Source organism: Pelecanus crispus, chromosome 2 (genome assembly GCF_030463565.1).
Source record: "Pelecanus crispus isolate bPelCri1 chromosome 2, bPelCri1.pri, whole genome shotgun sequence".
Lineage (NCBI taxonomy): Eukaryota > Metazoa > Chordata > Aves > Pelecaniformes > Pelecanidae > Pelecanus > Pelecanus crispus.
The window spans coordinates 53,098,143-53,111,717 of record NC_134644.1 but is presented as its reverse complement, the minus strand read 5'-3'; the positions used below and the strand labels follow the sequence as shown (position 1 = coordinate 53,111,717).

The window sequence follows — 13,575 nt, the reverse complement described above, 5'->3', positions numbered from 1 at the left end:
TCAAGTCTGTAATTTTCTTAAGCACTGCAACTTGCAGTTTTTCTTGACTGCATTCTAACTAAAGAAGTATTTTTAGCAGTGAACTCACAAATAAGCTTTATGCATTTGCACCAAAATATTGGAACGTGGGTATAATACACATAAAATACCGGTTATAAATAAAAATCCCTGACTAAAAAGCTCCTGAATGCTCTACTAAGGACCTTGGAAAAAATATTTTGGAGTTCAACTTTCAACTCCCAGTATAATGGAAAATACATTGCACTGTAGGTTTTGTTATTTTAAACCCAGCATAACTCAGCTAAGGTTGACAACACAGCTAGTCACGGTCACTGAAATAGTCCAAATCACGGAAGAAGCACCACAGCCTCAACCTCCCTGAACCTTTGTAATGCCATCAGTACAATACTGTGGGGAGTAATAGTGTAACATTATCTGGACTTCATCTGGACCAAGGAGGTAACAAATTGCCGTAAACTTTCAGCAAACACTCAAGTTCAAGCTGAGTGGTTTCTGAAGCATCCACAGTGCTTGGGTGACTACAAATGCCTCATTTGAGCACTGCAGTGCTGTTAACTACCAGGGCCATGATGCAGAATTGAAGAGATTATGACTTTCTCTTATCACAAAACTTCCTATTTAAGTACAATTGCTAATCACATAAGGAAATTAACTCTGAAGTGCTAATTCACATGCAGCCTCTAAGCCTTTTAAAACTCCTCTGCTGTTAAGCACAATCTCTAAAACTTTAAGCATCATATTTCAGTTGCACCATAAATCAGCACGCTCGATATGGGAGAGCATCTGTCCTTACTGAAGCTAATGGGATCTCAGAGGATTCACAGGCAGGGAGTGCCAGGACTTTACAAAATGAATATCCTGTCTGGGACTGCACGAGTGTGTTTTGCATCACTTCCCACAACAGCCTCAGAAAGCCAATCCAGCTTTGCTTGCAGATTTGAAAAAAGCAACCTGCCGAATGTCATTTCTATGTGTATTTGCTGCTTGCTTCCTCATAAAGTGCCTCAAGGAAAATATCTCTAGAAACATGAAATTTGCCAATTCCCCAGATGACATTGGAAACACTGAAGGGCAACACCAGGCAGGAGAGCATCATACTGACCTGTGTGCGGGTTGAGAAGGATACTGCCCGGCGGTATCCCTGCAGCTTCAAGTGGAAGAATGATATAGCTGGTGTTGCTGGGGGCCACCTGGCCACTCATCCCGTTCTCAGGGTAGGACACGTTGCCTGAAGAGCTGGCCGTCACCCCAGGGACAAGAGATGCACTTTGGAGAGGCTGATGTATTCGTGACAGGGATCCTGAGGAGCCAGCGCTGCTGGAAGACTCTGAGCCTAACGGAGAGACACAAGACAGCGGGAGGGTTACAAAGGACCCCGGTCCCCATCAGACATGGCACGTACATGAGGACAGCCTTCACAGACTGCAAAGGCAAACACTACTCCATGCCCAGCTAGTAGGAGTGGGGTTTCCACTCCCTGCTGAGCTCAGTATCTGGTGGTATTTCCACAATTCAAAAGATACACTTTCCTCCCACAACACCTGCTTCCCCCTAGCCAGTAAACAGCTTTATCAAACAGAACACAAAATGTTCAGCATGTATTTATAATGCCAAAGTATTTGTTCATAAAGTCTAAACATAGGGTTTTTAAATGAAAAAGGAAGGGAAAAAAAAAAACCAACACAAAAAACCACCAAACATTTTCTGTAATAAAAAAAACCCAAACCAGCAACTGAGTTGTCAGTCAAGTAACAATGTAGCTTTACCATATGTTATTAACTTAAAGCTACCTAAGACTTTTGCCACTTTGATTTTTCAGCACCTAGCTTATTAACATTGATCAATCAAGATAAATCAAATGTGCTAAAACACATTTATGCCTGGAAGGACGGGGAGACACATTATTTTAAAACCCCAATATAATTTCCAAACTTCAGAGATTTTACTTGATTAGATTTCAATTTGCTTCACATAAAATAACAAGAATCTCCGAGAGTATGAGGCTCAGAGGAATGGCTTCCTTAAAGCAGGATATTAAGGGAAATACAAGGGAGGTATGAAAACAAAAGTCTGTATGGATCCTTCCTCCCAGAAGTAAAGTATATTTTAATTGCAACTTCTTTTATTTTACTTCTGTGCACTATCTATGCATCTTACATTAATTACTAACGTCCTTTGTGCCTTCCTGCAGGTACAGATTAGAAGAAAAGACAGAACTCGGACTTATATTTTAGAAAACTTCTTTCTTAGAGGGCAAATTACATCCCTTCATATTTAGGATACTACAGGAGGACCCAGCAGTAGACTGCTTAGAGCCTTGGATTCATTCTCAAATCCATATTGGAAGTCCTTTATTTCCTCATAATTAGAGCAAAACAGGTTTCCTCTAAAGAAATCATACCAGCATTCTGTTACTTATTAGAGGGTGTTTCCACAGATTATTGCCAATTGCTGTGTAAAACACATTTTTATCTATCTTATTCTAACTTTGTATTCATACGGCAGCCACTACAGAGATAGTCCTCTTTATGAGCTGTGCACTATTTGCCATCAGTAGGACCCTAAACCTGCTTATCCAGTACCTAATCAAGAAAGTAATAGAGATTTCAGAAGAAATTTTTAATTACTATATATACACTTCAAAGTTGTATTAGTTGCTATATTTTTTCCCTCTTTATAGACTGAAGTTGGAAATTTAGAATGACTATTCTTGCAGGGATAGTTTTATTTATTGAATCATTTCAGATTTCAGTGTTTTTACAAATGGCAGAGATACTCCTGGAGGTCATCCTCATAAAGCTGCAAGCAGTATTTGGCATCTTCCTCACAAATGTAAACACAACTGCAGGAGTTTAATTTTCCTTCCACAGCAGTTACCAGGTTCCTGCATTTCCCCTAGCCCTTCTACATGCACTTCATGTTGCTTCTTTGAGTTCTTGCTTTACTTTCTCCTCTTTTCCATCACCTATTGAATTCAATGGCTTAGAAAGCTACCTGGAGGTGCAGGAGTGGTGATGAGATTTCATAAACCTCCCATTATTTCTAAGCATGTAAATAGTATCAAGCCTGAGTTCAGACTTCTCTCTCCTCATTTTGTGCTACTCTGAAGAAACACCATTAATGTAAAAGAAAACTGCAGCTCTGCCATTCAATTTTTTTGGTGGTTTTTTTTTTTTCCTTTTCCCCCTTTCAGCTAGGGGAAATGGCAGAATCATGGACTGATCTTTACCAGCTTCTGAATGTTAAAAGCCAAAGGACTGCAATGAGTTCAGATGTACTCATCAAATGGCAGACAGAAGCAGTGGAACAGTCTCTGGAGCTACCACCGCACGTTGGCCAAGATGATAGCTTTGAAATGTCTGCCTTAAAAGATCAGAAGTCTGCTCTCATATGTCAGTAGATCAAGTTGGTGATTTTGGAAGAACACAAATAAGACACAAAACCATTTCAGGAATTTTCTGAATATTTAAAAAAAAAAAATCCCAGACATTATTACTTAACCAATTTTGCCCCCATTTATCCTGTATAAAAATGATCTATTTTAATTTTTTGCCATCACTACAAGTTATTTCCTATCATTTTAAGTCTAGACATATTAAGCCAAGTAAATTCCAACACTAATGTTTGGAAATTAACAGCAATTAATCTTGTCTTTGTAGCTCTGATTAGCTGTTTTCACGGTGTCTAAATTTGGAATAAGAAATCACCACATAATGAATTCAGTACTGTAGCAAATGAAAAAAATGAACTATCTGACTTTATTCAGATTCACATTAAGAGATGTCTTGCTAAAGACTTCTGAAAGGAACTTTGACTAAATGAGATTTTTGCCCCCATTACACAATCCAACTTCTTTTTTTCAGTATGTAATGATGGCTACTTCTTCTAGATTCTTCTATAATTTTCTTGCTGCTTCACAGTTGACATAATAATAACCTTCATTTTCTCATCACTTTCCATTAATATATTTTTTAAGTATTCTGAGAGATACATCAGTTCAAAGAGTGGTAAAGAAAGAGAGACAGAAAAATCACCACAAAGTCTTAATAGCTTGGGGGGGGGGGGTTGCAGAGGGAGAGCATAGAGGTACCATTAATTTTCCAATATCCTGAGTGCTAGTGCGTGATGCAACACATCTTGCTCTATTTTCTTTGGGTCAGCATTCAGTATCTGATGACTTTGAACACCTCTGTTCATCCTACCTTCCAAGTCCAAGGTAAATTTTTTCTTTCTTATCAACTGGACTCTCAATATCTACCCACTACTTGCTCCAGACGGTCAATTTTTTAGGAGCAGCACAGTGCTGATCACCTCTGGAAGTATTTTTGTCTTGGATAAAGTTTCTTGACTTAGGAATACTTATTTGCTCCTTTTGTAAGTCATTTGCATTTCTGTATATTACAATGTATTTAAGGGGTTTTTTTTAACAATAATGGTATGTGCTCACGTGAACACGATTATTCCTCTGAAAGTTGCACTTCTAAAAATAAGATTGATGTTTCAGCACAGTTGGTTGGCAGGAAGCGTATGACTGGAAGCAGTTGGCTCATGATTTATTGCCCATACATCAACATTCCTACAGTTTCTCTTGGCCTCACAAGATCCATCAGACTAATGCCTGATTAAGGAAACGAAGCAAAAATCCAGTTCCAAAACTCAGAGACAAAATTATGATTTACAGGATACTTTATCACAAAAAAAAAAAAAAAGAAGAGGTTAATGTATTGAAATGCCTGCAGTATAATCATCTTTGCCCAACAGGAGTAGCAATGAACACCTAACAGGAGAGATTAGATTGTGGCTCCGATTACTTGGAGTTCTGCCAAGGAAGTTAACGATCCCTACAGATCTGTATCAACACAGCTGATACCCCAGTGCAGCCAGCTTTTTGTAAATGGGGGAGGGGAAGAAATACACTCCAACAGATGTGCATTCCACTGAATGGAAAATGCATTAAGAGAAGCTAAAGATGCAATAGTTACATCTTCTAAGTCTTCCAACAATTATTTAAATAGCTATGTAGATACACACACCAAGGACATTTCTGTGAAACATATCTTCCCTCCTAATAATGTGTATTAAAACCTGTTATAAGGTGTCACTGAAGATAATATGGGAGTTTGTGAGTGAGATTTTCTCTTCATGGGTGTGGTTAGAGACTGAACAGGTATATCTTTGATGCCTACAGGGACAACTATTTCACTTAAAACTATACATGATTAGTTAGTCCTGCGAAGTCCACTGTATTACCAGAAATTCAAACTAACCAAGGTTTTGGATGATGTCCCAAGTTGTAGGAATGCAATCTGATTGCAATTTGTTAAATTACTAACTCCCCGCTCAATACTGAATTATAACTTAATATCTCTCTATACTTCTACTAAGCTTCAGAATAAAATTCAGAGAATTTTATTTGCAATATAAATCTGTGCTTTTCAGTGGAACAGGGCTTTGTAAACAATCAACAGGTGCATGAAAATAATCATTAGAACCAGTAAGATAACCATATAATGGGTTTCAAACAGCCCCTTTTGTGAAGTTTGCAAAAATGGAGTAACATAATTCCTTTGCTAAGCTCTAATTCCCATGCAGCTGAATGCAATTAAAGTATAAGACTAATTGACGCTACTGGACTCTACTGCGGAGAACAGCACGTTCTATGACCTGTCTTTGCCTAAGGGGAGGCTAACATCTTTCTGTGCTTTAGTTCCTGTTTATCTGCTCTGTACCATTAATTACTGATTTATCAGAAGTTAAGGTTAAGGGCAGAGCATTTAATTTTGGTGGCAATATTAAAAATGATCCAGAAAGGCTACAATGGTAATATTGCATCACTATATATACTCTCAAAGGCAGCTGTGAGCCATCTGTGAAAATCCTGAAAGTTTTAATATTCCCATGCTCAAGAAGCATGTTTGACAGTGCTTCTGGATGACCGTCACATATGTAGAATAATTTTCACATTTAAAATGGTCACAAACATTTTCCATCGTTTAGCCGATGAAGAACATTTTGACCAACTAATGACTGAAGACTGATTTCATACATACTATATGCAAACCAAAAATGTTTTAAATTTATTCCTGTGAATCATAAAACACTTCAGAGAACAGACTAGTACTTTCTGCAGAGGAGAACCAGGACAGAATTGGTGCCTACCAGGTTCCGCCACGCTACCAGGGCAGCATGCCTAATGTTTGTAGCTACACCTCTGCAATCCCATTTCAGTCGCTGTAGCAAAGACAACAGAAAATAAACAAAATCCCCCAAAATAAAAACATGATCAGGCTTCAAATGTGTACTGAGCTATGGAACACCCAGAGCTGCCCATGACTGGAGTACAGTGATGAAAATCTAATGCAACAAACATGCACAATGAAGTGTCGCTTCGTAGCTAGTGTACCCTAGAAAACATATGCAAATAGCACGTGGGGGCTCTGACAGCTGTATGAATGCACTCAGCATTTTTTGGTGAAGTGAGAACACTTTATCAAGGTACATTTCCCCATTATTTCTTGAACAGTCATTCTTTTCTGCTTTAATGCCATTCAATAACATTTCAGAGAGAAGGATAGAAATAGCGATTCAGATATTATTTCCTCTGACTTTCTTCAGGCTGACTGACAGTTTGACTTTGTGTCCTGGCTTTGAAGGTGTAAGTTTGTTTTGACATCCAGCCTTGCTCTTTTTCCCCACCTCTTCCTTGTATTTTGTTTCTTGTTTATTCTTCTGTGCTCACCTAGCTTTCAAATTTAAATACTTTGCTGAAAAAAAAAGTCAAAGCACTTACAATATGTAATTGCTCTGCAAAGAACATGGAATTTTAATACCAGTGATGTTTTAAAAATGTATTGTAAGAGCTTTCATTTGAAAGCAATTTTGGGTTTGGTGCATATGGAGTGCAGATGCATTTACAAGTATTGGCATGCTTCAGAGATCTCTCCTTTAATGTATTTTCTAAGTGCACCCTTTAATATTCTTGATTTTAACACTAAAATGGCTACTTAAAAGTATTACTCTTTTGCAATTAGATGTCTCAACCCTCCAAAATGGACTTACCTGACATAATTTTAAATGTTCTGCACCTCTGCAATACAATGCTGCAGAGAAATACATTTACCTGCCCTCTACTGAAGGTGAATGATATGAAAAAAGTATACCAGGAACCTGTGCCTCCTTCCTAATTCATGCATATCAAATTGAATTCTGATGCAATGGAAAGATTCGCAGGAGGCAAAGAAATCTGGAGGTAAAAACATGGTCTACTGCATACTTCAGGCCCCACTGTATAGCCTGTTCAGCCTTTATACAAATAAAAAATACAGGAGCGTAGTTTCAAAACTACATACACACTGGTTTTACTATGTTGCATATGCTCATGCTCAGGAACAAGCCAGAGGTAAAGAACTACACTGTACTAACTTTCAAAGTCAAATTCATGTCTTAATTCCATAGAATTTTACATATGCAAGGATGGAATAACACTGAAGGAGAATCTTACCTTAGGAAGGGACCCTTATGGTTCCCTTCCAACTTGAGATATTCTATGATTTTATGAATCTTAAGATAATAAACCCAATATTTGTCTAGGGTCTCAAAAGAAATATAAATTAGAAGCATTAAGAAAAAAAAAAAAGCAGGAATATTCCAAAAAGCTCCCAGCTTTTATGACCAGCACGGTTTGAAAGAGTGGCTTTCCAACCAGCCAGGTTCCTTTCCAGCTGTGAAATATAACAAATTTTTTTTAACTGTATTCAAGATCCGCTGGTCCAGAATGTAGTTACAAAGTCAAAAATTTTCTCAATTTACTCTGAAAACCCCATTCCCCAGCATCCTGAATCACGGTAGAGGCTACCTTACAATTTTGGGAATAAGAGTGAAATCTGACCAACCCACGTTTGATAAACTGGGTTTAAATTAAGTACCATCCATAACACTCTCAAGCTGAAAAAAGCACTAAGTGCTAAGTATTGATTACCACTTATCTTGTACTATATTTATCAAATGAACCAAACTGATGGAATCATCTCATGGGCTCATTATTTATTATGCACTTTTACACAAAAATATAAGGGAATAGCTTAATGGCATGGCTTGAAATTACTTAGATCCAGACCCAGTGACTCACTCATATGTTAATGTACCTGTGAAGTTAAGGCAAATAAATGCAGATTTCCCACCACGTTCATAGTCCCCTTAAATGATGCTTTCATTTAATGGGAACTAAACAAGAAAATGCAGAGACTGTGGGGCCTCTGTGAATCCAGTGCTTCTGACTGCTTCCACCACAGCACACTGCCTCACCTGCCAGCAGCAAGGGAGATGCTGTACTCCAAGATACAGATGGTCTGCATTTTAGCAATGACAACAAAATGTTCTTGGATTTCTCATCAGATACACGACATTTAATTCTTCATGATTCAAGGAGAGCAAGATGAATAAAAAGGTAAAATCTTTGCTTTGTCTGAAAGGACTACCACCTTTTCAGGCTACAAGTGCAGTGTTCAAATAGGATGTGCGCAAACCGTACTCCAGGAATAGCCTATCTCACCTACGATTTGCAAACCTCAGGCACCAGGTTTTCTTCTTGATTCCTAAAATCTCAATACCAGGTATTCAGATACTAGCATACGTAGATGGACATACACATCTGCTATGCACAGGAAATACAACTGTTCCTGTAATTCACTATAAAGTCCAACCATGGGGGTTGGACTAGATGATCTCTGAAGGTCCCTTCAACCCAAACCATTCTGTGATATACCATACTCAGGCAAGCACCAGTACAGCCATTTATCACCACACAACAAGAAGTACTGTGAACCCAATACAGTACTAGCTACCTGTTTTAGACAGTTTGCCGGTACTTCTGTTACTTGACGAGCTATCTCCTCTTGTCAGGACGGTTATCCCACCAAAACTCGCTGTCTTTGTTATGGCTGGCTTCAAATTTCGATTTGAGCTGTCTGAGTCTGTGCTGCTCCATGGCCTCTGGTGGTCTGTCCACTTCAATTCGTTCTCCGTACTGCTCTGCCGACTGCCAGATGCCTTCCCCGTGCTGTCTCTGTTACCCCTACGGACATCAGGAAACAAAGATTTATACACAAACAAAACCATGTCAGGGCAGAGTCTATCTTTGGGTACCTTGCAGCAAGCCTAATTAAGAAAAAAAAAAAAAAAAAAAAAAAAAGGAAATAAGGAAATGCTCCACATTTACAGAAGCATGCCTGAAACGGGGGATTTGACCCCAATACTCATCTGCCTTCAGCAAGTAAACACTGCTACACCCTTTTACATGCACAGCACTTACCACTGCTGTGGTTCGCATATATCCTAAGAGCACTTCACCGGACGGGGCTGACGCAGCAATATTACGCAGCACTGACGTAGCATTTCTGTTGCCTGTTGACCGGTCTCTTCCCTCAGCAAACCCCTCGCTACTTCTCCCTTTGCTGTCCATCACCTGCAAGGTTTTTCTCACTAACTTCACCTTCCTACCTTTGTCTTCATATCCATCCTCCTTGTTTCTATTGCACCTGGTCCCTACTCATCTGCCTCTTCATCAGCTCTGCAGCGTCACCCAAAGCCTTCCCCTAAACACGTATCCTCCCAAACTCTTCAATGCTAACGCTCCACTTAGAGACCTAGCAGTTGGGGTTTGTACGTTTTTTTTCCCTCTGCATACACTAATTGCACACATCTCTGGGCAGATACTGCCTGTCCTTGGACAGCTGCAGAGCACCCAGTGTATTCTGAGTGACAACAGTAAACTGTGAGCAGAATTTGGAGGATTATCTGGCTTATTTACGGTGAACAGCTTGCAATGTGCTGCTGAAGTGACAAAACTAGCATGCTTAGTGCACCACGACCGTTATCCCAAGCGATGCTAATAACACTGGCTTTCGGAAGGCTTTTAGAAGACGTTTGCCACCCCTCTGTCTTATTTTACAGTATAACAACTTGCAGGCTCAAAGCACTCTCTACAAATCAAAAGGATGGGACTGTTATCTATTTTTTTTTTCATCCCCTTTCTCCTTGCGAACGTGGGTCCTGCTTTTTATTTGGAGAACCTGCCGAGCTGTGCCACTCGGGACGTGAAGGAGCAGCGTGTCAAAGACGGGATCAGGCTGGTGCGTTCCTTGCCTGTGATCAGAGCCTCTCACAGATGTGATCAGCAGTATTAACCTGTTGACCTTTGCTAGACCCAGTCACTGGGAAAGCATGAAGAGAAACAGCACAGAAGCAACAACATAAAAAAAGGAAAAAGATTTTTAAAAGAAATTGTCCTTATGTATTAATTGGAAAGAGAGAAACAAAGTATATTATTCACAAATTCTTTTGCATTCTTGTGCTTAGAAATTAACAATTCTCTTACATTTACATTCTAGTGGAAAAGAGAGAGAGAAACAGAATGCTTTTGTATCCCAGTAATCTGTGGTTTTGGGTTACACAAAATTCCTTTTTGTTGCCCAAACTCAAACAAATATTAGTTATTAAGAGTCTCTGTGTGTGAGATGCCTCCTTTCTCCTGCACGCCCAATCCAAGACTCTCAGATCATCAAGGCTAGCCCAAAGCATGACGGAAAGTTCTTCTGCCAGTGGCCATGGGATGCAGCTCCAGGTGCTCCAGCACTGCTCCTTATCTGTCTCACCATCTCCTCCACGGCTGCTGCGCTGACAAGCACAGTCAGCAACCGCACGTCAAATAATCCCACATCCTTTTCTCCTCATAATGAAAAATTATGTAATCTAGATGATACAGGTTTGAAGTGACACAAACTATCACTGCTACATATGCAAACCCAAATGCATACAGACATCTAGTGATCACCCTACTTCTGCCTAGCTATCCACGTCCCTTACTGGATGAAGGACGTGCTTCTGAAAGCATCCATTACTTCTGCCCACTCTGCTTAAGACTTGCGGCAGCTGATTGACTTTAAAAGCAGCTTGGCATGCTCAACTCCGGTTGATTTGAACTGAACCTGTGGGAGCTCACAGTGAGAGAAGAGAGCCTTTCTAAGCCTCTCAGAAGAATGCTGTCACCACCAGTTTGGGTCCTCCACTGATCCAGTGTGTCAACTCTCCATGAAAATATGGACTGACTCCTACTGATTCCCTGTGGCTTGGGACGCTATTTGGGGTATCGGATACATCTGAATGTTCTCTGGGCAGAATGAATTGGAGTTTGGAAGACAAAGGTCACAGAGAAAAAGTTTCAAAACATCGCTGCCTTAGATAAGGGAACTTCAATCAGTTTCACCTCATCATACTTTTACTTCACCTTTTAATAAACCAATGAAAGGAAAAAAGGTCAGTCTGGGCACTAGTCTGTGAAATGTGCCTGTCATCTATACTAGAGCATAATGAACTTCCAGTCACAGTCACCCCCAAATTGTGGCAGTCCGAACAGCCGGGCAGCTGAAAATGTGATATGGTTCCTGAGCCAACGATCCACAAAACCAAAGGAAAGGGTCCCATTGTGACCTCCCCATTCAGAGAGCGTGGGATGAGCAGGTTAAGAACTTTGTTCTCCATGCTCCTTTCCAACAAGAAAAATGACATACCCACACCCGTCAAGGTCTCCCTCGGCGAGGACATGGATAGAATCACGAGTGAGAGTTACTGGGAAATGAATATTAAATAAAGTCATACAAACCTAAAAAGCTGTCTTTTCTTATGGGTATCATTGCATATACTACTGTCTTCCAGCAGCCTACTGCAAAATGAAAAGAAAGATTATGGTAACAGACATGGTAATTCAAGTTTATCTTATCTGTAAAGCTATATTTAATTTCTAGCAACACCTTCCAACTTGCACTAGACTCATATTTCAAAAAAAACAAGACTAAAATTGCCCTCCCCTCTCCCCCGCCATAACTGTGCAGTCAACTGAACACGAGAAATGTCAGCCAGGGAGGCTGAAGGCCATTTAACATTTCCTGTTACCAAGCAAGGTAATTCTCAGAAGCCAAGGAACCATACATGTACATTCAAAAGAAAATTCATAAAAATATCACCTCTTAAGAACATAAAAAAATGCAAGCCAGCAAAATACTGCATATATAATTTTAAGCACTTGCTAAGTCGCTTGGAAATCTCTGCAGCTCAGAGAAATGCTCAGGTTCTCTGATGAAAAAGAAGGGCAAAGCACTTAAACACATACCTAACTTTCAACACAGCAAATCAACAAGGTTGCTCATGTGCACGGAGCTAAGTACGAGCTTAAGTGCTTCACCTGGTCAAAGGCTGTAAGGCATGCAGAAAGAAAAAGCAGTGTTCTGAGTAACACAACTGAAATCTCCCTCCTGACAACAACAGTGCAGGCAGTAACAGAAGCCCAGTTTTCAGCCCAGCCTTCTACCGGTCTCCACTTGGGTATGCATCCTCACACTGGGAAAGCTGGTCAGCCAGCTCACGGGTTTGAGCGAAGTGAACCAAGTGCTAACACCAGAACTGGCCACATTCTTCTGCATGCAGGTGTGGGATTGAATGCATAAACCAATGGAGACCCGGCTATGAAATTCATGGTTTATCCCATAAAGGTCCCCACCCTACCCTCAGCAGCGCAGTGTCTGAGCACTTTTCATACTGACTTGGGAACATGAACAACTATGTCACATTTATTGTCCCATTCTCTCCAGAGAGGGAAAAGTAGGTTTATGGAAGCATCATCTTTTTACTTTTCGGGTTCCTCTGTTACATTTTTTATTTATTTTGATAAAACATATCTCCACAGGCACGATACAGAAAAAACAGCTAAGGAAATATCCTTGGCTCTCAGAATACAAGGTGGTTAGGTGACAGTGGCCGTTACCTCCTGAGGCACTTCCCTCATTCCACTTTCAGGACTGTCCATCAGAAAAGCTGGTTTGTACCATTTCTATGGGAACAACCTTACCCATAAATGCATCTGACAGATGTAAAGATGGACAGAAACACTGTGAAAGATAATCTCCCCTTCTTCAAGGGGATGATAAACAGTTTTAAAAGCTGCACAGGATAGACTTGGGCTAGCACTGCTCAAACGCTCACCAGAGAAATTCTCAGTGTTTTGGTTAAAATCCTTATCTGTCATAAAGGTGCACAATTTCCAAGATCTTCAACACAGCTAAACTCATTTATGGCTGCTACAGAGCTAACACTTCATATTTTGTAGATCTTATTTAAGCACAGTTTCTCCTTCCCTTTGCTTTAAACGGATTTATTATGATAAAAAGAACATCCATAAGAACTATCACACAGTAATGCAAAGTAACCATTTCATTACTACAATGCAGCAGTAGAGCAGGTCTGGTCTGGGGGACCTGTGAACCTTCACAAACAACAAGTGAAGTCAGTGCTGCCGCTCAGTCCCACAGGAGAGCAGGTTAAACAACAGAAACAAGCGTGGTGTTTCATAAATACCATCATCCAGCCACTGCTGGAGTGCTTTTTAAGGATCAGTAAGTTAAATTCTAAAGGCACTCCAGAGACAGGTTGAGCATCTGAAATGAAACATTAGGTGGGTTCCTCCCCGCACCCCAGTCTGCTTTTTAAACCAAAATGCAAAGT

The 13,575-nt window shown here is 40.1% G+C and overlaps 1 protein-coding gene across 1 annotated transcript in view; it reads right to left on the bottom strand.

The window, feature by feature from the left end:
• ARPP21 (cAMP regulated phosphoprotein 21) overlaps nucleotides 1-13,575 on the bottom strand; it is a 105,646-nt gene that overhangs the window by 56,321 nt on the left and 35,750 nt on the right. Inside the window, exons 12-14 of the mRNA XM_075728209.1 lie at nucleotides 11,681-11,740; nucleotides 8,862-9,094; nucleotides 1,124-1,354 (exon numbers count right to left, since the gene is read on the bottom strand). Of these exons, the coding sequence (XP_075584324.1) occupies nucleotides 1,124-1,354; nucleotides 8,862-9,094; nucleotides 11,681-11,740 (524 nt within the window). The remainder of the gene's footprint in view (nucleotides 1-1,123; nucleotides 1,355-8,861; nucleotides 9,095-11,680; nucleotides 11,741-13,575) is intronic.